At 35.6% G+C, this 26,362-nt stretch overlaps 2 protein-coding genes across 2 annotated transcripts in view; both read right to left on the bottom strand.

Annotated features, from left to right (window-relative positions):
- LOC141521457 (recQ-like DNA helicase BLM) overlaps window positions 1–23,577 on the bottom strand; it is a 56,153-nt gene extending 32,576 nt beyond the window's left edge. The window contains 8 exon segments of the mRNA XM_074234038.1: window positions 2,975–3,166; window positions 4,852–5,594; window positions 6,640–6,772; window positions 8,382–8,497; window positions 9,839–9,998; window positions 16,061–16,758; window positions 18,389–18,490; window positions 23,493–23,577. Of these exon segments, the coding sequence (XP_074090139.1) occupies window positions 2,975–3,166; window positions 4,852–5,594; window positions 6,640–6,772; window positions 8,382–8,497; window positions 9,839–9,998; window positions 16,061–16,758; window positions 18,389–18,486 (2,140 nt within the window). The 5' untranslated portion in view covers window positions 18,487–18,490; window positions 23,493–23,577.
- On the bottom strand, window positions 23,269–25,989 carry LOC141522717 (uncharacterized). Its single transcript, XM_074236208.1, has 4 exons — window positions 25,328–25,989; window positions 24,481–24,514; window positions 23,683–23,931; window positions 23,269–23,592 (listed from the first exon to the last, which is right to left on the bottom strand). Exons 1-4 carry the CDS (start codon window positions 25,948–25,950, stop codon window positions 23,269–23,271), a joined length of 1,230 nt encoding a protein of 409 aa, XP_074092309.1. The 5' UTR covers window positions 25,951–25,989.
- Between the last annotated feature and the right edge of the window lie 373 nt (window positions 25,990–26,362).

Genomic DNA, 26,362 nt, shown 5'->3' with positions numbered 1-26,362 from the left:
ATGAATTGGGCATACAATTTTAAAAGCTAGAAAAAAGTACAAATTAAAAATCTTCAGTTAAAAATCAAATTAGAAATTCTGAAAATCAAAGGAGAGATTAAGAAAACTAAAAGTAAGAAAATTGTTGAACTAATAAATAAAACTAAGAGCTAGTTTAAAAAACAATAAAATAGAGAAACCTTTGGTTAATTTGATAAAAAAAATGAAAAATAAAAAGGATGAATTCACTACCAATGGAGAGGTAATTGAAGCAATATTTAAGAGCTATTTTGCCCATTTATATGCCAATAAATCACAAAAATCAAATGAATATTTACAAAAAAATAAACTGTCTAGATTAACAAAGGAGGAAATAAAATACTTAACCTCATTTTAGGAAAAAAAAAATTGAACAAGCCATCAATGAACTATGAAAAAATCTTGAGAACCAGATAGATTTACAATGAATTCTACCAACATTTAAAGAACTATATAAACAATATGGAAAAATAGGTGAAGGAAACCTACCAAACTCCTTTTACGATACCAATATGGTGCTGACATCTAAACCAAGTAGAACCAAAATAAGAAAGAAAATCATGGACCAATTTCCCTAATGAATACTGAGCAAAAAATTTAAATAAAATAGTACCAAAAAAGATTATAGCACTTCATGAAGATAATACCCTAAGACCAGGTCTAATTTATACCAGGAATGCAGGGTTGGTTCAATTTTAGGAGAACTATCAGTATAATTGACCACATCAATAACAAAACTAACAGAAATCATATGATTATCTCAATAAAAGCAAAAAAAAAAAAAATACTTTTAACAAAATACAGCACCCATTCCTATTAACAGCATTAGAGAGCAATAAATGGATGTTTTCTTAACTAAGTATTATCTATCTAAACTATCAGTAAATATTATATGAAATGTGAATAAGTTAGCTTTCCCAATAATATCAGGAGTAAAACAATTTTATACTGTACTAGAAATGCTAGCTTAAGCAATAAGGAAAAAAGGGATTAGAAAAGGCAATAAGGAAGCAAAAGTATCACTCTTAGCAGATGATATAATGATCTATTTAGAGAATCAGCTAAGAAATTACTCGAAACAATCAGAAACTTTAGCAAATTTACAGGATAAAGACAAATTCCATTTAAAATAGCTGTAGACAACATAAAATATTTGAGTCTACCTCCAAAGACAAATCCAGAAACTATATGAATATAATTACCAAACACTTTTCACACAAATAAAGTCAGATCTAAACAAATGGAAAAATATCAATTGCTTATGTGTAGACCAAATTCATGTAATAAAAATGACAATTTTCTCTAAATTAATTACTTATTGATTGCCATATTACATATTGATTACATATTGATTGCCATCAATCTAGCAAAATTTATTTTTTAGAGCTAGGAAAAAATAATAAAATTCATCTGGAAGAATAAAAGGTCAAGAATATAAAAAGAATCAATGAAAAAATAAAAAAAATGCAAAAGGAAGGTGGCCTAGTCATACCAGATTAAAATAAATTATAAAGTAATAATCATTAGAACTATCTCATAGGGCAGCTAGGTGGTGCAGTGGATAGAGCACTGGCCCTGGAGTACCTGAGTTCAAATCTGACCTCAGACACTTAATAATTACCTAGCTGTGGGCCTTGGGCAAACCATTAAACCCCATTGCCTTGCAAAAAAAAAAAAAAGACACTATACTCACTTCCTACCAATAGCCACCATAACCATTAAACCCTCCCTTGTAGCAAATAAATATTTTCAAGCAGCGAAAACCCAAAAACAAACAAACAACAACAACAAAAAAAACCTGTCTCATACTGGCTAAAAAATAATGTGATGGATCCCTGGAATAAGCTAGGTATGCAAGACTCAGTAGTAAATTACTATAGTTTTCTACTGTTTGATAAATCCGAAGACTTCAGCCCCTGGGATAAGCACTAACTATCTGACACAAACTGCTAATTCCATAAACAAATTAGGAGAGCAAGGATTAGTTTACCTGTTAGATCGCTGGTCAAAGGAAGAATTTATGACCAAACGAGATAGAGAACATAATAAAATGCAAAAATGGATAATTTTTTATTACATTAAATTAAAAAGATTTTGCACAAACAAAACTAGACTGTTTCTGATGAAGGTCTCATTTTTCAAATACATAAAGAACTGAGTCAAATTTAAAAGAATACAAGTCAAATGGTCAAAGGATATGAAAAGGTAGTTTCCAGATGAAGAAATGAAAGCTATCTAGAGTCATGTGAAAAAAATGCTTTGAATCTCTTCTGAAAGCATTAAATGCATAAATCCTATACAAGCAAACAAAAGGGCAAAGGTGAGTTACAGCAAATTTATTCATCATAATATAAGGAGTTGTGCAACTCTTAAAAACTAAAGTTAAACTGAATAGCAAAGGGTCCTGAATTTGAGGCAAAAAAATAACACTGCAAGTCTATGTTTAGTTTATTTAAAAAAAGAAAGATTTTATGAGAAAGAAATAAATTATCAATACTCCAAATTAATTCAGGGCAGAAGGGCAGCTGTTTACACATCGACAAATCTAATGTATTTTCCCAGTATGACAGAAAAATGTTACATGTCCTCAATTACTGAAAGACTAATAGATATACTTTTTATTTCTTTTTTCCCTTAGATTAAAGATTTTATTTATTTTGAGTTTTACAATTTTTCCCTAATCTTACTTCCCTCCCCTCACCCACCACAGAAGGCAATTTGTCAGTCTTTACATTGTTTTCATGGTATATACTGATCCAAATTGACTATGATGAAAGAGAAATCATATCCTTAAGGAAGAAACATAAAGTGTAAGAGATAGCAAGATCAGACAATAAGATACCAGTTTTTTTTCTAAGTTTAAGGTTATTTTTTATTTCTTGTTGAAGACTTTAGATGTGTTTTTATTTAACATCTGCCAATGGACTATCATCAATTCATATCTATAAATACATACCAGTGGGCATTAGGACAAAACAGTCTTCACCAAGCAGAACAGCATTGATTGCCTCTAGTTGATTTGTACGAAAATGATGGAGGCCAAATTTTTTGTGAAAAATCTTCATCATTTCTTTTGAATGTGGAAAATCAAGACTTTTGAAACGTTCGTGTTCTGGATTTCTTGATGTTCTATTTTGTACCAATTTGTCTTGCAAGAAAAGAATCAATATTATGAAAATCAGTGCACATCTGTCAGCAAAAAAGAATTTTTATTCACTTGCTATATTCCAAATCCTAAATCTTACAAAAGTTTAGCATATAGGACTACAGAATCTAGGGTGGCCCTGAAGGCTTCAGGAATTTTTAAGCATCTTTATAGCAAAGAAAAATTGTTAGAACTTGTGCTCTACTGGTGGAGCTTTTAAGAACCTAAGGTCACCTACATACCATGATTAAGTATCACAACAGGGCTCAGTGATAGATAATAACCCTGAAATAACATAGTATTAGTAAAAGGAATCCTTTTTTACAAAAGGTTATTGAGGCTGTGGATATATTAACATAGGGAAAAACTGACTCATCCCTACATAACATCTATTATAATAAAATATGATAATATTTTTATCCTAGCTGTGGGAAGAAGACAAATTTGAGGACAGAGAAGAAATAGCAGGTGTCCTTTAGAAATGAGATGGATTTTTGACACAAAATTAAGAAATTGCACAATTTAAGGCAAAAAGGAAAGCAAAACATGGGGGGCGGGGAAGAATCTGTATTAGTGCCCTATCACATTAAACTCAACATGTTGAGAACAGAATTTTTCCTCCCAAAACCAGCTTCACCTACTAGGTTCCCATCTGTTGACTTCCTCATTTCTGTTAAAGGTAAAAACCATTCTTTCAATGACCAATTGATTGCCATCTCATCCTTCCTTTTCCTCACCTCCCACAATGAATTAGTCACTAAATCCTGTTGATTCTTCCTTCACAATTACTTTTTTGATTCCTACTGCCACCCTTCTAGCTCAGTGTAGAGAACAAAATACACTAATCTTAGCTCTGGCACTCATTCTAACTGCAACACTGAACTGTCTCATAAAGATATTTTGTACATCAATTATGACACATTATTTCATCACATTACAAAAATAAATCAATTAATGTGCAATTTTAAAGGTTAAAAAAAACAAACCAGAATCTTCATGATACTAATGCATTAAAAACGGGATTATATTTTTATGAAATTTTGCATGGAAAGTTATTACTAACTAAAAAAATTTCTTGTAAACTTTTATAGGGCTGATTGTAAAGTTTCATTATGCTTTGGTTTTCATCTATAATTCTTTTAAAATAACTCCTCTTTTCAGGGGTTAATTTAATATTTTCTTTGTTTTTATGAAAGTTGTGACTCTACAACTTGTTGTGGCTACACTGTGTTGAACTTTTTGGTATGTAAAATTTCAACTTCTGTTAAATTAGATACTTAACTATTTAGTAATCAAAAAATGTTCATAAATAAGATTCATGAAAAAAAACCCTTTTGTTTTCTTCTTACCCCAAAGAATCATTAGTCTAACTGTTTTAGGGACAATAAAAATTATTTAAATGTAAAACATTTATATTGACTTTAGTTTTTTAATTACAAAAAACAAGTATAATTTCATATTTTGTAAAACTATAGTGGCCATAAGCCACAAATTAAGTCTTTTTTGGGAAAGGGATTTCTTATTTATAACACAAGTATACCCTTGCATAAAAATATTGTGATTTTTACTAAGAAAATTTGGTGTGACTTTATCCCATGAAATTCATATTCTGGATCAATTTTGTCTTAGAATCATGTATTTAAAGGAATCTTAGGAGATCAGCACAGACACTTAACATTTTAACTTACCAGAGCAATTCTGGATTGAGATGCTTCTATTCTGGTTAGCAGGTACTACTGAAAGACAATTTGTCTTGGTTCTTTCCGAAAGTGATTTAATTGTTTGGCCTTCTTGAATAGACAGATATATATTTTTGGATGATTTTTCTTCTACTGAATTAGAATTTGTGTTTTCCCAGTCATAATCATCAAGATCATCTATATCAATAATATCAATATCCTCAGTTTCAGAAAAATTGCTTTTTCTCGGGTCATTAGCTGAATTAATATGTTTATTCTGATCTTTTATAGCAGTGCTTGTGAGAAAATTGCCCAAGAGAGGAGGGCTTTTATATTTCTCTTCTGTCTTTGATATTTCAGCAGAATTGTTAAAGGGTTCTGATAATTGGGAACTGAGTAATATTCTTTCAGAGTCATTCTTCTTCACAGATGACAGCTCCATCTTTTCTGGAGTGGTTTTTGGTGTGAGGTAGATCCCTGTAGACACATCCAGTCTTGGAGACGTACTTGTAGTTTTATCAACAAGAAAATTTCCTTGATAATCAGTAGGAGAGACAGGATTAGAAGGAAGATGTAGAGATTTAAACTCTTTTACTAAATTACCTGTGAAGGAAGATTTATCCTTTTGAAATGAAAGCAGAGAGGAAAAAGATGTCTTGCCATTTACAAGTGAAGTAGGCTGATATATCCAATTCAAGGGTGGAGGACTAGTGTCATTTTTGTTGGTATTTGCATCAGCTAAGAGTTTTCTTCTAGAGAAGGAATAAAATAACACCAAGTCAAAATCCATTGGCTATAAAAATATACTTTTTTGTTCTTGTTCACCCCATCTCTCAAGCTGTTTTTTTTCAAAGGTTTTTTGCAAGGTAATGGGTTAAGTGGCTTGCCCAAGACCACACAGCTAGGTAATTATTAAGTGCCTGAGGCCGAATTTGAACTCAAGAGCATGGGCCCTGAAGTCAGGAGGACCTGAGTTCAAATCCGGCCTCAGGCACTTAATAATTACCTAGCTGTGTGGCCTTGGGCAAGCCACTTAACCCCACTGCCTTGTAAAAACCTAAAAAATAATAATAAGAAAATAAAATAATAATCACTCTTTTCTAATCAACTTGTCCAAATTCTGTTGTTTTTTCTTCTTGGTCTTCAGGTTAATCATCTTTTTAAAATGGTATCAGAGTTGTACATGCCATTTTATATTTTCTTATGTTTCCCAAACTCCTCCCCCTCATTCTCCCTTTTAGTGTTAGGGCAATAAATCACTGAATTACTTTTGAAAAAGGAAACTTATATACTTTCGCTGATTTAAGAACACCCAGACACAATTCTCAAGTCAATGTCTCTGAACATTTTGATATGGAGGTCTGCACTTAACCTTTACTTATTTTCAAAAGGTTAGAAGTAGGATAAAATTTGATGGAAAGGTGAGGAGGCCCCATCACAGAGGTGGAGAAAGCAAGAGTACTGGGTCTTATAAACATCTAACCACTCACAATTGTTGGGTTTGGGGATGACAGAGAAAAGGTGAGTATGATAGATATTTGGATGCTGGGAGCTCTTATTTGGGGATAAAATTCGATTAAGATTATATATCTAGTTAAGAGCAAGGATGTCTAGAAATATGTATGTGTATATATATTTAAGTAAATGAATACATACATATACAAACATATATAAAGAGGAAGGATATCCTACTCTTGAGTATTTAAGACTAAACATTTTTCTGAACAGCTATATCATCTCATAAAGATTTAGTATATAGATAGAATATGTATTTCAAATAAGTAAAAATTCAGACACCTAAGATCTCGATGCTGGAGAAGTTTGCCTCCGCAATCTAAGCCTTGAAGTTGATAAGTAGGAATAGTATCAACTAATGAACAGATGTCCTCCATCACTTGAAAAAGCTGTTGTTGCAAAGTTAACAGTTTACCTGCAAAATAATATATTTAGGTTCTTATTATTTTAAGATACACTTTTAGAAACAGTAACATTTTATGAAGATTATTTAACACCCTACACTAAAGTTCTACTTAGATGATACCTGTGTTCTCAAAGGCTATGTCAGGAGAGTGCAAGCTCTTAGAGATGCTATCAAGCTGTAAAGATTTGGGTATGGGCTCTATGGTTTGAGCATCAGCTAAATGAAGTCTAGAGAAGTTCATAATTGGCTTGTCCCCATGGATGTTGATCTAAAAAGATGAAAGGGGTTGCATAATCACATTTGGTAGAGAGTAGCCATCCTAATGAAATCCAGATGTCTGAAGTATGTTATCACATATATTATTTTCAGAGCCTAAATGAATAATTAATGGTATCTCATTTTTTTTTTAGTTTTTGCAAGGCAAACGGGGTTAAGTGGCTTGCCCAAGGCCACATAGCTAGGTAATTATTAAGTGTCTGAGAATGGACTTGAACCCAGGTACTCCTGACTCCAGGGCCGGTGCTTTATCCACTACACCACCTAGCCTCCCTGGTATCTCATTTCTTAGCTTACATTGGTCCACCTTTTTGACTAAATAATAAAGGAATAAAGAGGAATAAAGAACGATAGGTGAGAGCTTGAAGGGACTTTTTGGTATCGTCTCAATCTTCTCAATTTACAGGTGTTGCATCAAAAGCTCAGAAAGATGAAGTAAGCTTAAGGTCATGGAACATTATGAAATCACAAATTGTCAGAAGAACCAATTAAATAAAATGATAATTATATAATATTCTTCAAGAAAAAATTTTGTGTTCAAATGTGAAACATTTGAGTGATATTGTGGAAAGAATCCTATGATTCAGTCAGGAGACACTGATTGAAGTTCCAGTTCTACTACTAGTTATTTATCCATAACCTTAAAGAATCAAAAGTGAATAGTAAAATGAGGACAAAATTCTGACACTACCCATCTTACAAGACTTCTCTGAGAAAAATGCTTTGTATATGGGAAATGTGAGTAATTATTATTGTTTGATCTCATTTTAATTCAGTTTATATTAAAAGGATGTCCAAAATGGTAGAAATTACAAATGCCATGAAATTTCTTTTCCTTATATATATGATTTAAAAAATTAATTAATATTCAATTCACCTAATTCTTAGGGAGCTTAATCAAAAGGCAAGATAAATTCCACTTATATATTATAGTCACTCCATGTCAACTTTGTCTCTTGCTACATATTGTAAAATATGAATATGTACAAATAGAGTAGAAGAATTAAAATACTATCTTTTAGGAGATCAGAACCAATTGCAAGTGATGGTGTTGAAAAGGTATCTATCTGGCCCAGACAAAAGAAAACACTAGAAAATATTTAAGTATTGTACAATGTTTTAGGCATTGAGACAGAAAGAGAAGTGACAAAGGATGATGACCTGAGGAAATGGCAAGGTCTAGGAAAGGTCTGAGTTTGTCCTAGGCTGTAGGGAAGCTATATACTAAACAGTAGAGAGTGGAATAACAATAGGGGGTGGGTGGGAGAAGAGAAACTGAGATAGGGGAAATGAGGTTTTCCTTTAGCTGGGGGGGGGGGGGGGGGAGGAGAGAAGAACATACCATCATATTTAGTACTGGTCTCTTGTATAGGCTGTAGGCTAGTTATTTTCTCAGATTCTGATGAAAAGTAATTTGATTGTTTAGTAGAATCACAGATAGAAGACTCCTTTAGAATACTGCAAGTAACAAAACAGAAAATAATTATAACATGAGCTAACTAAATATGTATTTCTATCTGTTTCTTTTTTGTGTCTGATATTCTTCCATGACAGGTCTGACGAAAGTATACAAATAAATTTAATTAAAGGAATATTGCTACAAAAAAAAATCCCTCTCTAACAAAACTGTTTTCCATATTCTATGGATGGAGCAAAACAAGAATGTTTTGTAGATTCAGGAAAATTAATTCTTTCAAAGAATAATCTGGAAACAAGTTTACTAGTCCTTTGCACACAACAAGCACATAATAAATGAATACTGTATTGTGCTATGTATGTAGGAGTCTCTTTTTAGTATAAAAATGAACCTCTCTACCTCCTGTGCAGAAGGGGAGACTGTATGTGGAACACTACAGCTACTTTTACACACACACATACACACAATTAGTTTTATTGAACACTTTTTTCCATTCTTTTTTTTATAAGGGATAATTCTAGGAAGAGATTTGATGAAAATGAAGAGAATGTAAAATCAAAAGATTATCAATAAAAATTAATCTAAAAAAAAGAATTTCTATAACTGAAACTTTAATTATGCAAGGTTTCAAGTGCAAAAGGAACTTTTATAGTTTCCTTGTCCTATAAAATAACAAGTATGCCTTGACTTTGCTTACAACCTCTAAATTCTAACCATCTCTTGAAAAATGCACGAATGAAAAGGGGTATTGTAGGATATACAAACACTTTGCTTCTTCTACTACAGAACATTATAGGATTTTGCTACATCCTAATTTTGGGAAAACAGCACAACATATTTACCACCACTCAACTCAATGGAGGGTGTCAGACTGGGAAAAGGAAAGATCACTTAGTTGGCAATGTTTGGAGGATGAAGATGACAAGGACTAGCAATTTCAGGTCTCAGAAGAACTCCACAAATTCCCCTCTGGAATATCAACTCACTTCAGTCATTATATAAGTGATGTGTCATGTTTAAAATAACAAGAATTGGGACAACCCTACTTCACTGTGTCCAAAGCACTTTTTCCTCTACCTACTCATAAGGGTGGTGGTGGTGGTCAATGATGGCTCAGAAACCCAGGAATTATTTATCTGTAATCTATTTATCTGTAATATATTCCATATTATAAATATAATCACACCAAACAACTGGGAGACCCATGAAGATTTTAAATGCATAAATTAAGTAGGGATTTGGAGTTTTTTCTTTGCAGAATGAGCAAACAAGAAAACAAAACATACTAAAGTACAGGATAAGGAAAACATAACACGACTTAGCCAAGCCAAATTATTTAAGGCATCTCAAATAATATCAATTGGCTATTTTACCTAAGGTACCTCAAAGAGGAAGAAGAGGAAGAAAACACTCCTTCTTCTGGAGAAGGTGGAACAAAATCTATATCAAAATCATCTTCGTTAAATTCCTCAGAGTCAGCACCTAAAGGTTCATCAACTGTGTGTTGCTCATTTCCATCAGGACACTTCTTTTTATTGTCATCTAAAACAAAACAGCTAATGAACATAGATCATTTCCATAATTAATAGAAGACAATAGTAACTTGAGTGCTTAAAAGAATCTTTAAAAAGAAAAACCTCAAATCCATAAATAACTCATTTGTACAGTTTTGATGTTTATAAATAAAACAGAATCTATCTAGTTCTCCTAATATACTTTATTTGTTTTTAGTTTTTGTTTTAGGTTTTTGCAAGGCAAACGGGGTTAAGTGGCTTGCCCAAGGCCACACAGCTAGGTAATTGTTAAGTGTCTGAGGCCGGATTTGAACCCAGGTACTCCTGACTCCAGGGCAGGTGCTCTATCCACCTATGCCACCTAGCCACCCCTCCTAATATACTTTAAACTGGAGGGCAAAGAACTTTTTCCTATTAAGGGACATTGACCCATCCGGGATGGAGGAATAGAAAGGTATCTAATTTGAAAAACAACTTAATTTAATTAAAAAAAATTCTGAGGAGCAGCTAGGTGGCACAGTGGATAGAGCACCAGCCTTGGAGTCAGGAGTACCTGGGTTCAAATCCGGCCTCAGACACTTAACAATTACCTAGCTGTGTGGCCTTGAGCAAGTCACTTAACCCCATTACCTTGCAAAAACCAGGAAAAAAACCAGAAAAAAAATTCTGCCTGTCTTTTAATTTAAGAAACATAAAACTATACTCAACAACAAATAATAAAATATGTGTAAAAAGTATAACAATCAGACTGATTTTTAAAACAATAAAAATACCAGAACTTAAAAGGACTAAACTGTTTTGTCATACTTATTACAACAATACTGTCTTTACTAAAACATTTCTGGAATTACATTCAGAGACAGTTAAGCTATAAAAGAACATTACTTTTATAGTCACACTCTGTTCTTTGACCAAGAACACATTATCCAGTGGTAGCACTTACTTCAATGGTTTCAAATAACTATTGTTCCCTACTTCCCTCCCATTAAGTCAAATTCACCTTTAAAGCAATAAGACTTGCAGTGCTTAAGGCATTCAAGAAAATATCCCTTATTTCTTATTCAATTCTATAAGAGGAATTCTAAAAACACTTTGAGCAATGTTGGCATTATTGAAAACATAGTCTCCCAAAGTGACTGCTTTAAAGGGGACATTTGTGTAGATATCAATTGACATATTTATAAAATATAAAACTGATATGACTATAAAAATGACTTTTAAACAGTCATATTTCATATATAAGTAAGGGAGCAACAAAGTGGGAAATCTAAAGGCGTAAAACAGACAAATACATATAAAGAAAAATTATAGAAATCTACATAGACCAACTTACAGAACAACACACCCACATTCCAGTTACCACAGACAGAGACTTTCATGGAATAACAGCCCCATCCTGTGGCCTTTTAGGGTACTGGCTTTGAAGCATTTCAAATTGAAGTCTTGTTTTCACAACTATAGGCATAAATAGAGCTATTGGTTTTAAGTGAGGTCTAGAGGTTTCCTAGAGATAATTAAATATAAGGTAATAATTACAAGGATCTGGGAAGGTTTCATAGAAGTGATAGGTGACTTGAGTCATGGTGGAGTTTTGAAAGGTTGTAATGATGAACTGCATTCTAGATATGGGGGGAGCTTTATGAATGCATTGTAGCATGAAGATGTTGAGTTTGGGACACAAATAGTCTAGTTTGCTGGAATATGGAATGCATGAAAGAAAGTCTTATGAAAATTGAAAAGGTGGTTGGCATCAAGCTGATTGCATGGCATTTTTATACTATAAGAGACCTCTAAAGATTTCTGAGCAGAGAAATGGCATGATGAAACTTTTTCCTTACAAAGGCTGTTTTGAAAACTATGTGAATGGGGAGAGAGGGAAGCAGGGAGACCAATTAGGAAATTATTAGTTCACATGAGGTCTAACTAGGGACATTATAAATGAAGAGTCAGGGATAGATGTGAGAAGTATCACAGAAGTAGAACATGTAAGACTTGGCAATTTGATTGTCTATGAGGTGGGGTAAAGGACAGAAAATATTTAGAATAATTCTGACGTTTACTAATAAAGTGTTTGAGAGAATGGGAGAGATCATCTTACTGAGAGAAAGAATATAGAAAGAGAGGAGTATTAGGATGGGGTCTTAGGGGACACTAATACTTGAGGAATGTGCATTGGGAAAGGATGATGATCTAGCAAAAGACACTAAAAAGGAACAATCAAATAGAGGAGAAAGACTGAGACAGAGCAGTATCACAGATGCCTAGGGAAGAGAGAAGAGCTAGGAAAAGTTGATACAAGTGTCAAAAGAGAAGTCAAATGGGGGTGATGATTAACCTTGATGGACACGCTTATTTCATCAGTGCAACAATCGGGGACAATTTGGGGCTCTCTGCAATGGAGAATACCATCCAGATAAAGAACCGTGGAGTTTGAACAAAGTTCAAGGACTATTCCTTAATTTAGCTATCTTATTGTCTGATCTTGTTATCTCTTATACTTTATGTTTCTTCCTTAAGGATATGATTTCTCTCTCATCACATTTAATTTGGATCAATGTACAACATGGAAACAATGTAAAGACTGACAAATTGCTTTCTGTGGGGGGTGGGGGGAGGGAAGTAAGATTGGGGAAAAAATTGTAAAACTTACAATAAAATATTAAAAAAAAAGATATCCCACTTGAAAAAAGGGTATATGTGAATGGATTCTGTAAACTAGAGACCAGGAGGTTTGTCTCAGTTTCCTGGGGAAATTCTAAATCATTAAAGAGATGGGTGAGCAGCAATTCCTTTCTAGGAATTGATACTTATCAGGAGTTATCACAGCTTCCTCAAAAACTAGTCATAGCAGATTCACTTTATTTCTTTTTGTGAGGATATTACTAAATTAGTTAGATGCAGAGAATGCTGCAATTGTTTCCCCAGATTTTGGCAAATTATCACATTTAAGTCTTTTGGAGAAGATGCAGGGATGTATGCTAGATAATACTATTAGATTTATCTATAATGGAAAGAAAGTAATAGAAGAATATTAATAATATAAAAGTGCATCATGAATAGTTTTATGGAGAATTGGTAATAAATTGAAAAATCAACCAAGAAATGTTGCTCAAGGAATAAGTAGTCAAAAGGAAATGAACAGTTTTCCAAAATACTGCAATTATTAAATAACCACAAGAAAAAGTGCTATCTCACCAATGACAAGAAAACTACAAATCAAATAGCTGAGGTTTTAATTCATACTCAGCAAAGTGGCCAAAATAAAAAAAAAAGACAAAGACACTAAATACAATGTTGGTAGAGCTCTGAATTGATTCCAGTCATTCTGGCAAGCTATTTGGAATTATGCAAAAAAAGGGTCCATATCTTTTGGTCCAGCAATCACACTGGTAAGGTACAAGACAGAAAGAAAAGGTCTCATACACATCAAAAATACTCATGAAATAGTAGATAGCTATCAACTGGGGAATGGCTAAAAGTTCAGCAGGAGGTAGAGACTTGCTCTGTCCCAAAGTCCCAATTCAGGAATTAAATTTGGAAAGATGAATAATAAGAAGAAAACACCTAATGATACAAAAAATTATTATGAATGAAGGGTTCCCGAGCAGGAAAGTGAGACTATAATTACTGAAAACAGTGACTCAAAAAAAAAAATCAAAAGATTTTCCATAAAGACTACATGAATACCTAAAAGAAATGAAGCAATAGACAAAATAATAAAAAGTTCTTGAGAATATGGAAACTAGAATAGAACAGAAGTCAATGACTTTTGGAAGAAGGAAAGAAACATTAGGACAAAATCAAAAGATTAAAAAAATAGAAGAAAAGGTATGATACCTGACAGCAAAAACTTAATTCTTTGGAAATTGAGGGAATGTCCATCAATTGGGGAATGGCTGAACAAACTGTGGTATATGTATGTGAAGGAACACTATTGTTAAAGAAATCATGAGTGGGGGCAGCTGGGTGATGCAGTGGCCCTAGAGTTAGGAAGACCTGAATTCAAATCTGATCTCAGATGCTTAATATTTAGTTAGCTGTGTGACCTTGAGCAAGTTACTTAATCCCATTGCCTAGGAAAAAATAAAAAATCACTATGGATGGGATTTCAGAAAACCTTGGAAAGACTTGCATAAATTGATGCTGAATGAAATGGGCAGAACTAGAAGAATATTATAGACACTAACAACTACCCTGGGTGATGATCAACCATGATCAACTTTGTCATTTCAGCAGTACAATAATCAAAGACAATTTTAAGGGACTTGTGATGGAAAATACCATCGGTATCCAGAGAAAGAACTGTGAAGTTTAAATGAAGACCAAAGCTTCTTATCTTCAATTTTAAAAGTCGTCTTATAAATTCTATAAATTTGTTATCTCTAATGTTTTATTTCTTCCTTTTGGATCATTCTTCTCTCACAATACATTCAATTTCGATTTATGTTCAGCATGGTTACAAATGTAAAGCCTATATCAGATTGCTTTCCTTTGAGGGGGAAGGGGAAGAAAAATTGTATTAAAAAAATCAATACTGGTAAAAACTACCATTGTATGTAGTTGGAAAAACAAAGGAAATATTTATAAAATAAAAAAATTAAAAATAAAAAACCCCTTAATTCTAAATCAGGTCAGGAAGAGAAATTTAAAGTTATCACTCAAATTTCATGAAAAATCATTAATTTTTTTTTAAAGTCTGGATATATATTTCAATGTCATAAAAGAAAATTCTCCAGATATGTAAGAGTCACTGAGGCAAAGTAAAGATGGAATAACTATATAATTTAATATCAGAAAGGAAGTCTTGGGAATGTTACTGCCAAAATCCAGAGTTTCCATATCACATAAATACTGCAAGCATCCAGAAAGAAGTGAGTGGTTCAAGTACCAAGGGACTATTGTCACAAAATACCTGGCTGTTACTATGAAAAATGAAGGAAGTCCTTGGAATTTACTACTACTAGGTCAAGCAAATTTAATAAAAATAGCCATATTAATTAAAGTAATATACTTATTCAGTATCATTCAATCAAGCTACCAAAGGACTATGTTATAGAATTAGAAAAAAAATAAACAAAATCATTTGAAGGAACAAAAAGGTCAAGAATATCAAAAGAATCAATGAAAAAATTGGGAAAGAAGGGGGCTTCTAGAGAAGATAATGTTCATGACAAAATGAGACACAGAGAGGTTCACAGGAAGTAAAACAGACAATGTTGATTACACAAAGAAAACCAATGGAACCTGTCATTTTTTAAAATATGTGTAGGGTAAATGAGAAAAAACATATACAAGGGTAAAAGTGTATGAGGAGCTGGCATCAAATGAACCTCACTTACACCTAAAATGGACAAAAGGGTTGACAAACATACACAGAGATAGAAATATATTAAACCCCACAGAGAAATAAATGGAAATGGTGGTTGGAGAGGGCAGGTTAAGAGGAAGGTGATAGTTACTATCAAAACTCTTCTTGAAGGGAAGAGTAAAAGGAAGGGAAAAAAAGAGAAAAAAAAAGCAAGAATCTAGGAGGATTATATTATCTATTGGACAATTGGAGGTTGGCCAAACAAACTACAATACACTAAAATGATATTGCAATATAAGAAATGACAGATAATTTCAGGAATCCTAGGTAGTAATAATGTACACAGCATGGGACGAGCAGAACCAGGACAATTTACATGAGGAAAGGAACACTACAAATTTAAAAAACTTATGAACCCAGATTGATGTATTCACCTGTTCATGCTGTAGGCCTGGAATTCTTTCCATTTTCCTAATTCAAAGGTCTAATTCAAATGAATCTTTTTCCAGGAAGCATTCCCTAATAAACTCCTCTCCTTCCTTTTCCCTCAAGCCTCATATAATATTTTGTTTTTGCAACTTGTAGAATGTAATATTGTAGGGTATAGCAATCTGTTTTCTTCTACTTGACAATGGTTCCTCAAAGGCAGGGATCATGTGTCATTTATATTTTGAATTCTCCCCTCCAACTCACTTGCAAGTACCTAAAATAGTTTTTGTTCTAACATTCTATAATTCTAACATTTAATTAATACACTGAAAGAAAAGTTTTTATAACAATACCTCTTTCATCATCCAAATGAGTTTTCAAAGCATGATTTTCTTGGAAATCTTCACTTCTAAACTCTTTGGAGATGGAATCATCATCGAGGCAAATCACAGGATTACTTAGCTCTTCTGATTCAGGCAATTCTTTTTTAGTCGATTCTGCTTGCCTACTTTTACCAGATGGAAAATTCAAAAGCTCTGGACCAACCTTCTTCCCAATTGCTTTACATGTTCGTGTTTTAGATAAGTTATTTTTATCCCCCTTTGATCTCTGAGTATTATTTAGTTTTGTAAAATAAGTTCTGGAGGGTGTAGTAAAAGCTTTTGAATTTCCAGAAGTATCAAAGTCATCTATATCGTCCCAGTCACTGACAAGGATAGAGTCAAGTGAAGAATTTAATTCTAATTTCTTAGAATTGTTGCACCATTCCTTTTTCACAGAGTTTTCTTTTGCAGGAGGTTGTAAACTGCATGAAGCTTTATGGGTAGCCACTGAAGAAGCTGACAATACCTGGTTTGAAGAAAACTTTTGGATTTGTTGTTCCTTTGAAGTTCTCTCTGAGAAGGAACTAATATTTGTCTGCTGGTTCTTGTTATTGGGGAAAGGCTTACTGAGAGGAAAGATCTCAGTAACATTAACATCTTTATCATTTAACACAGTAGTTGGAGTTACTTTGTTGGTAGAAGATACTTTCTTTTTAAAAGTGAAACCTCTGAAAAGGAAAACTGATATGTTAAAAAGACAATACATTTTATTTTCAAAATAAAAATAAGACTTTCTTAGTTAAGTTACTTTATTTTTGACCAGTTAAGTTTTGGGATATTATAGTTTTTTTTAAACCAATTTACTTTCTTCCCCCTGATTTGTGTTTCCTTTAAAAATCTGTTTAATGATTTTGAGAATATAGCAAATATCCTAATTCTGAATTTAAAAAAAAAGTTTCTCTGAAACTGTGATGCCAGTGTTACCCTTGGTATCTGGACAAGAACATTCCTGTACAGATAAAGAATATAGACCAAACTAAGAGTTGTTTAGGAACTGATCATTATCTCTCTAGTTTTTTCCCCTCAGGCTACCTTGTCTTTTAGTTATTTGATATTCGTTAATTAACACCTCCTTCAGAGGCTGGACAGAAAAAATAAAGAAATTCAAAAAAGCCATTTTTCAATAATTGTGAATAGCCTGGTGCATGTTTTGTAGAGGCATTTAAAACGACACTGTTAAGATTATCCTTGCATTTCTAATTCTAGTTCTAATAGTCCACTAATACTTTTATTCTGCTATTTTTACAAACTACTAGAAATTAAAAATAAATGCCACATACATACAAATTGATAGGGACAAAATATTTGCAAGTACCAGACAATTATAAGTCTGATCTGCTAATAATCCAGAAGTTGAATAAGTTGTACATAAAGTCTCTGCATTTAAGTTATTAACCTGATTCTCCTTCAAAATAAATGGGGATTAGGGAAGAAATATGGGATTTGGTCAGGGTCACAGGTGAGTTCAAGGAAGACTTTGAAGCAGAAAGCCCCAGAGACCAAAGCTTTAGAAGATAATGGTCAATGAAAAATGAAGCCCCTTGAGAGAATTACTTTGAACTAGTTCTTACAAGACTCAGTATTATTTAATTTATTGCAAATGATTCTGTGCTAATCAGCTGCTAGGGTCAAAATTTTGCTCCCTTAACCACAGAGGAGAATAGTGAAGAAATGACTAGAGACAAAAGATGACTGAGAGTTTCAATGAGCAGGTAATATAATATTGGGTAAAACATTTGATCGCTTTGGACCTTTAATTCTTCATATATAAAATGTGGGGTCATAATAAATGACTTCTAAAATTCTGTGTTTTCATGCATTTGTACCATATTGTATCTCTTATAGGGGAAGGGATTAATCTTGTGATCTCATTGATAAAGGTAACTCCCAATGAGCAAAGTCCCTCTACCAAAGCAGGTTAGCACCTTCTCTGCATCTCACTGTCTTAGGTAGTGGTCTAAAGCATTGAAAAACTAACTGGTCTTTCCAGTGTTACATGACTAGTGTGTATCAGAGAGCAGGACTTCAACTCCAATCTTTTTTTTTTAGGTTTTTTTTTTTTTGCAAGGCAAATGGGGTTAAGTGGCTTGCCCAAGGCCACACAGCTAGGTCATTATTAAGTGTCTGAGACTGGATTTAAACCCAGGGTACTCCTGACTCCAGGGCCAGTGCTTTATCCACTGCGCCACCTAGCCGTCCCTTGAACTCCAATCTTTCTGGCTCAAAAGGTAGTTTTAGCTCTGTCTACTTTACCACATTGCTTCCCAGAGTAATGGTACAACAGACCAAAATACTTACGTAGATTTGGGTTTCAGAACATTTAATTTATTTTGAATTTCTTTGGCTGAGTGACGTTCTAGCTGCTGCTGCAGATTATTCTGAGGAATAACAGCCATAATTCTAGGTGGAGAGAAAAATATGGTATCAGGTATTTGACAGTTAATATAGACCCCCATAGCATTTTGTTATTCCCTGCTCTACCAAAGCCCAGTCAGGCTAGAAAGTTATGTCCAAGTTATGGACATGGTAAGTCAATTGATATATTTTTTTTTAGGTTTTTGCAAGGCAAACAGGGTTAAGTGGCTTGCCCAAGGCCACACAGCTACGTAATTAGTAAGTGTCTGAGACCAGATTTGAACCCAGGTACTCCTGACTCCAGGGCCAGTGCTTTATCCACTGCGCCACCTAGCTGCCCCTAATTGATATTTTCAAATGGATCCTAGTTTATTTAAATTTGGAGATGTTTTTCTGACCACTCTTGAAGATTATGCTAGGGCAGGGGAGGGTTAAGATCTATGATGGCAGGGGGACCTTCACTGGCAAAATAAGAGATATCTGTAGAATTATTAGGATACAAATAGAGAGGAGGGGAAAAACTCCAAAAGGAGTTAGACAGTCTAATTAAAAACTGAAAGAGGGTATATATTTCAGGAGCAAAGATAAAATCAAGGAACAAAGAAGAAATCAGTGAGCAGTGACAACGGTTTATTAAAGAAAGATTTATGGAGCATAACCCAATAGACTTTAATACACACAAAATGATTTAACATTACACACAATATTTTTTCCATATCCAAATGATTTACTGCTTAGCTTATTGCTGAAGATAAGTGTCAAGTGAAAATCATGCTTGCTAACAGAAAATTTTGAAAAATTTAAACAACTTAATTCTTATTTATGGATTTCAATCACCTAATAGAGTGGAAGCTCCTTGAGGGTGAGAACTTTTTTGTTTTCACACTCCTATGCATACAGCTTTGAAAATACATGTCAGATGAATTAAACAAAAATCTCATTTTAACCAATAATGTTAATCATTCAGCATTGTCACAACACTTTTATAGACAACTAACTTGCATTTTCTCTTCTTTGTCCTGATCAAATTTTGGAGGAGGTACCAATGAGATCTGCAGAAATATTTGAGCAAAGACCTAAAATTAGTTAAATCTCTCATGTCTGTGATATCCTAGTTCCTCAAATCACTTTCTGACTTTGCACCCACTATGATAGACATAGTTCTGCATATCTGTGATTCCCCAGAACCTGTCCTTTATAAAATTCTTTTATATTACAAATTATAATGGGAAGAACCCAATTCAGTAATTTAATATGAATATATTAAATCATACTTCTGTAGTTTCTTTAGAATACTGTTTCATATTTGAATTTCAATCTTTAGTATCTAACGTAGTGCCTGTCACAAAGAAGCAATTTAATAAATGCTTATGGCTAATACTACTGAAATTGGGACAGACATATATAGGCCTTCAGTCTGAGAAAATGGAGCAAAGTGACCTATGACTAATTATTTTACTACATTTTCCAAATCTTAGTAAGTTATACTATTCTCTTCTTAACTCTTACTAAACTCTTTTAATTGCTCCATTAGGAGTTAAATAAACCTTTGATAAAGTCAAACGCTGCTTTGATTATTTCAAACAATAATCTTAATAAATTCTAAGAGTTGCTTGTTTACAATTCTTTCTTAAGGTAGTGAAGATGGTGGCAAATTAGGCAGGACAAAATGAACCCAGAGCTCCCAAATGTGGTCCAGCAAAGCTTAAAAATACAGCAAGAAGAATAATGATATGGAAGAGCAAGGGGAAACAACTCTAATCTTTTCCATCCAGTTCAGGATTCCACAGTATTCTGTGGAAGATCTGAGCAAAGAGACCAGACAGACAGAAGTCAAAACAAGGACCTAGTTGGATTACAAGTAACAATCAATTTTACCTATACTATAACTCTCCAATATTCCCCTTCTCTGTCATTGCTATATTGCTGTCATGCTGATTCAAGTCCTCATCTCATGCTTGGAATACTGTAAAACCCTGATGATCTGCCTTAAAACAATTCTCTCACCATTTTATTCTTCCAATTAGATTCCCCCAATTCTCCATTTAGCCATCAAAGTGATCTTCCGAAAAAGGAGGGGGCACCACAGCACTTACTCAATAGCTTCCCATGAGCTCCAGGATCAAATACAAAATTCTCCAGGCATTCAAATCTCTTTCCATCATACCCTCATCCACTTACCACTTCCAGGCTTCCCTTTCCTATGTACCCCTGGATCCAATAATAATGGCCTTCTTACTCTTTCTCAAAGAAGACTCTCTCCCCAGACTCTCCTGGTTGTCCCTCATGCCTCTCTACCTCTTGGCTTCCTTCAAGAAACAGCAAAAATCCTACTTTACCAGGAAGCCTTTCTAGTGTTTTAGCTCTGATGGTTACTTCCTATTTATCTTGTGTAAAATTTATTTGTACATAGTTGTTTGCATGTTATTTTTGCCGCATTAGATTAATGAACCCCTCAAAGGCAGGGTCTCTCTTTTGTCTTTCTTTGTATCCCCAGAACCTAGCACACAGTCTGGGACATTAACTGACATGTTGATTTTGAGGTGTCCAATAGGCAGTTGGAGATATGAGTCTAGAAGTTTGGGTGACAGATTAGGGCTAGGCAAGGAGATGTGAGTCCAATACTAGAAACCATGAGAGTTGAAGAGGTCACTAAGAGAAACTTTACTGGGGAAGAGGACCTAAGAGAGACTTTGGGGTCCCCCTTAGTTGGCAGGGATGAATGACATGGAGGAGAACCAGAACAAATTAATTGTCATAAAAACCTAAATTAGATATCAAGGGGGGAAAAAGTGATTGATAGCTTCAACGCTGCAGGGACACTAAAAGGATGAAGACAAAAAGATCATTAGGTTTGGTAATTAAGAAATCACTAGTAACATTCATTTGCTGTTTAAGTTGAGAATTTAAAAAAATATAGCAAAAAACCCTATAGCAATACTGCTCACATTAGGGTGTGTTCAATTCTTAAGACTGGACTGTCTTTTTCTATTTTAAGAAACATTGCCTATCCTCAGGGACAATGCCTATCACCAATGACAACTACTGGTTAAATTCTACTTCTTCAAGGATCTATTATTTCATCCATGTGGGCACTTCTATGCCTTCCACCATTTACACAGAACTTAGTGGCCAAACAAGTCAAGAAGAGCCTCTCTGAATTGTTAGAAAGGTCCACTGATGAGATATTTAGACTTTCACTATCACCATCAGGATAGCATAGGGGCAGCTGGGTGTTTACATAGAGCACTGGCCTTGGAGTTCAAATAATGTCTCAGACACTTGGCACTTACTAGCTATGTGATCTTGGGCAAGTCACTTAACCCTGATTGCCTCCCATCCAGGGGCTATCTCCAGAAGTCCTGATTCTTATCTGATCATTGGTGACATTGCACAGCAACCCCTCACTCAAATCCAATTCATATGTTTGTTATGTCATTACCTCCCAGAAGTTATGGTCTTCTTTGGTAATGAAAGATAAACAAATGTCATCAGGATAGCATGATGTAGTCATAGTAAAGGCCTGGGTTCAAGTCTTAGTTCTTCCACTAAAGCTATCTGTATGACCTTGTGCAATTCATTTCATTTCTGGATTTTGTAATTTTGTTTTGTCCATTAAATGAAAGATTTAGATTGGTGATCTTCAAATATTAAAGCCAAGTGTTTTCGATGTAAAAAAGGTCCCTGTGACCAGTGGTATGCATTTTGGGGACAAATAGTCGAATTCTTCTCCACTAGAGTCCTATTCCTGATTCCTCTTTGGGTGTACAAATGACCTAATCACACAGGTCCTTGTAGCGTATGTTAGGTGAGCACAGATCCTACTAAATTCTGATGAAATCTAACAAGACTAGAAAAACTTCATAGAAGAAAGGTCCCAATGATGATGTTGAACATCTTTATGTCTTACCCATTGTGTAGTTAAGTGAATAAAACACTAAATGCAACCTCAGACACTTGCCAACTGTGTGACGTGACTTATAACCTGTTTGCCTTACATTTCTTCATCTGCAAAATAAACTGGAGAAGGAAAGGACAAACCTCTCCAGCAACCTAGTCAAGAAAATCCCCCAAAAGAGGGTTAATGAGTCATTAGACAGGGCTGAAATGTGAATCCATAACATCTCCCTTATGATGGGAATGAATTCTTAGTTCACAGTTCATTGTTCTATGAACATATCAGGTTTTATTCATGATGAGAGGCAGCAGACCCGGCTTCAAGTCCTGTCTGACACTTGTCGACTGTGAGATCACAGGCAAGTAATTTCATCTCTAACTACTTGGGGCAACTAAGTGGCAGAGAAGGGTAGAAATCCGCACTGGTGGAAGTTCTCCATACCAGTGAAATCAAGAGCCCCTACTCCTACAAGCAACTTTTGGCTAAGGCAGGAACACGGCCAACTCCAACTTTAATCTGAATACTTTATATGTGAGGTTTGGGGGTGGCTAGGTGAGCGGTGGATAGAGCACCAGCCCTGGAGTCAGGAGGACCTGAGTTCAAATCCGGCCTCAGACACTTCATAATTACCTAGCTGTGCCGCCTTGGGCAAGCCTCTCAACCCCATTGCCTTGCAAAAACCTAAAAATAAACAAACAAATAAATAAATGTGAGGTTTGCACAAATCAAACTCTAAAGCCGCTGCACTAGTGAAACTTTTTCTTATTTTTCCTTTCCCCCGCCGCCTATCCATCAGCTTTGTCGGCGACGTTGTTTAGCCCTGTTGGCGGGTTCCCGACAAAGACTGCTCCTGGGGTAGCGGCGGCCCTGGATCGGAGGGCTTTTACGGAGGGCACTGAGGCAGAGAGGGGGTCGTCTCTCCCCTTCATTTCCTTCGAGCTTCAGACAGGACTCTCGCGACGGGGTCGCGCCCGCCCGAGTGGGAGTCAAAGGCCGCGGCGGACGGGCCCGCGGGCCTCCCTTTCCTCTCTGGGACCCCGAGGCCACTCCGGCCCCCGCCAACAGCCAGGCTCCGCCGGTCCGGGGGACCCCCGCCCGGGAGCGGGTCTAGCTGGCTGCCCGCAGCTTCCATCTCCCCCCCGCACTCACCTGGCGGGGCTCCTCCCAGCCGCGGCCGCTCCGGGAGAGAAGGCCGGGAAAGGGCCCCGGACAAAACGCGCGCAGCTTCGCGCGCCGGGAGGCCGCCTCCCTATTGGTTAACCAACTGGTGGAACCGACCAATCGAGTTACTCCTTAGGCCTTGGCCACACCTTCTCCAAGGCGGAAGTAATCGGGCAACCACTGGGAAGAGCAAAGAGGAGACGGTCGATGAGTCATGTGACCCAGAATGGGCGAAGGGGTGTGCGTGACCCCGGTGACCTCGACACGCCGGAAATTGCGTGTTTTCGAGTCCGTGAGACCTCGCGGGACCGCGTAAACGTTCCGACCTCTTTTCTTGTTTGGACGCTTCTAATTGGGTGGTTTTTTGCGGACGTAGCTGGGCCTTGTATTGTTTTGGAAGTTTCAGATTTTCCTGAAACCCAGTAACCTGAGTAGTAAGGGAAAATGTTTCCTCCGCAAAACTCCCTTTATATTCTATCCCTTTATATTTATGATACCGGCTTCTGCCCTCTGGCGCCAAAATGAGCCGATCTCCAGATCATTCTGAGATTATGAAGTGTACAAAGGATCCTGATCTTTTATGTCCAAACCACGAGAAGAAAGGAGTAGTGTAGATATTCTTATCACCCGTTTACAAGTGTGTGGGATAAAAATCCACTTAAAGGGGGCGGCTAGGTGGAGCAGTGGATGGAGTTCAAATCTGGCCTCAGACACTTAATAATGACCTAGCTGTGTTGCCTTGCAGAAACCTAAAAAAAAAAAAAAAAAATTAAAATGAATAAAAATCCACTTAAATATAGAGACTCCTCTCAGCAAAAAAAAAAAAAAAAGAAAGTTTATTGTGGCTTTTCTCGAGAAAAGGGCGCCCCCAAAGGCTCACAAAAGTAGTGAAGATCAAGGAGCTGCCCCAGGTGACAAGCAAGATTATGCGGCCTAGCTAGGTGATTCCCCCCTCCCTAACCCCCATTCTTCCAACCTGATTGGTATTACGATCAGTATTACGATCTTTACTGAAAAGTCCACCCAGTAACAAAGAGAAGAATAAAATGTTTTCAAAGACTATTACCTCACCATCCAAAAGGTGATCAGCATGCTGCTAGATGGTGGAGTAGTGGATCGTGGGCCCTGATGTCAAGAGGATTTGAGTTCAAATGCAGCCTCAGACACTTTCTAGCTGGGTGCTCTTGGGCAAGTCAAGTCCCTGATTGCCTGGCATCCAGGATTATCACCATCCAGATGGTGAGGATATCAGAAGATTTCTAATGACCTTTTGTTGTCTATCTAAATGAATTAATGTCTGAGTATGCCAGGTCTTCTTAGTACTTGTGATCAAACAAGAGGAGGAAGTCTACTGTTCTCCCAGTCTATCACCAAATAGGTGGCTAACTAAGAATGCAAGATCTCTTCTCTGGAAGTATTCCACTATTTCCCTCCCTAACAAAATCAGGAGTGTGTCTGACTGAGAATGCAAGGGTTCTGTCCCTGAGAGGATGTCACTAGGAATATTAACTTTTTGTTTCTGTTTTTTTTTTAGGTTTTTGCAAGGCAAATGGGGTTAAGTGGCTTGCCCAAGACCACACATCTAGGTCATTATTAAGTGTCTAAGATCAAATTTGAACTCAGGTCCTCCTGACTCCAGGGCTGGTGCCCTATCCACTGCACCACCTAGCTGCCACTTACAAATATTTTTAAAACAGTGCTTGAGGGAGATTGCTGATTTTTTTTTTTTACATTTCATTTTTTTTTCTTTAAAAGGAGTGAGTTGTGTACGGGGGGGGGGTTTAAATGCTTTATAGACAAGAAAAAGGTGCTCTAGAACCAACTTATTGTCGTCATCATCTTCCTCCTCCTCCTCCTCATCTTCATCTTCTTCATCTTCCTCCTCTTCCTTCTTTTTCTTGCTCTTCTCAGCCTTGACAACTCCTCCCTTTTTATCCACATCAGGTTTTCCTTTAGCTCGATATGCAGTAATATCCTTTACGTATTTTTCCTTCAGCTTAGCTGCCTTCTTTTCATAAGGTTGCTTGTCATCTGCAGCAGTATAATTCCACATTTCTCCCAATTTTTTTGCCACATCTCCAATGGAAAGACCAGGATGCTCCCCTTTGATTTTTGGACAATACTCAGAACAGAATAAGAAAAATGCCAAAGGAGGCCTCTTCAGTGCATTGGGATCCTTGAACTTCTTTTTTGTTTCTACTTTAGGTAGTATATAGGTTTTCATTTCTCTTTCATAACGAACCTTATCAGCTTTTGCCATGTCCTCAAATTTTCCTTTCTCTTTAGCAGACATTGTCTTCCACCTTTCTGAGCATTTTTTAGAAAATTCTGAGAAGTTCACAGAAGCATCTGGGTGCTTGTTCTTGTGCTCCTCTCGGCAGGTATGCACAAAAAAGGCATACGAAGACATTTTCCCTCTCTGCTTCTTAGGATCACCTTTGCCCATTTTAGATTACTTTCCCTCAGCACCTCACAGAGTAGCCCAGTGCCCCGTTCCGGCTCTCCAAGATTGCTGATTTTACGAGAAATCAGGACTCAATACTTCAAAACCAAAAGAATGAAAAATTAGAAGAAAATGTGAAACATCTCACTGAAAAAAACTGATATGGAAAACAGATTTAGGAAAGAAAATTTAAAAATTATTGGAATACCTGAAAGTCATGATCAGGAAAAAAAGCCTTGACATCATGTTCAAAGAATTACTACAGGAAAATTGCCCTGATATCTTAGAAGCAGAGGGCAAAATAGAAATGGAGAGAATCCACTGATCTCCCCAAGAAAGAGATCCAAAAAAAAACAAACAACCCCAGGAATATTATAGCCAAGTTCCAGAACTCCCATGTCAAAGAGAAAATATT

Source organism: Macrotis lagotis, chromosome 4 (assembly GCF_037893015.1).
Source record: "Macrotis lagotis isolate mMagLag1 chromosome 4, bilby.v1.9.chrom.fasta, whole genome shotgun sequence".
In the NCBI taxonomy this organism is placed as follows: Eukaryota; Metazoa; Chordata; class Mammalia; order Peramelemorphia; family Peramelidae; genus Macrotis; species Macrotis lagotis.
This window is presented reverse-complemented; position numbering and strand designations above follow the sequence as displayed.

Excerpts from the sequence above, each read along its gene's own strand:
- LOC141522717 (XM_074236208.1), bottom strand. The coding sequence starts at position 25,950 with ATGGGCAAAGGTGATCCTAAGAAGCAGAGAGGGAAAATGTCTTCGTAT. Across the intron at positions 23,932-24,480 it reads CTGATCGTAATACCAATCAG|GTTACTGGGTTTCAGGAAAA; the intron begins GTTGGAAGAATG and ends CTTACTACTCAG. Across the intron at positions 23,593-23,682 it reads CCTCTTTGCTCTTCCCAGTG|GGAGGCGGCCTCCCGGCGCG; the intron begins GTTGCCCGATTA and ends GTTAACCAATAG.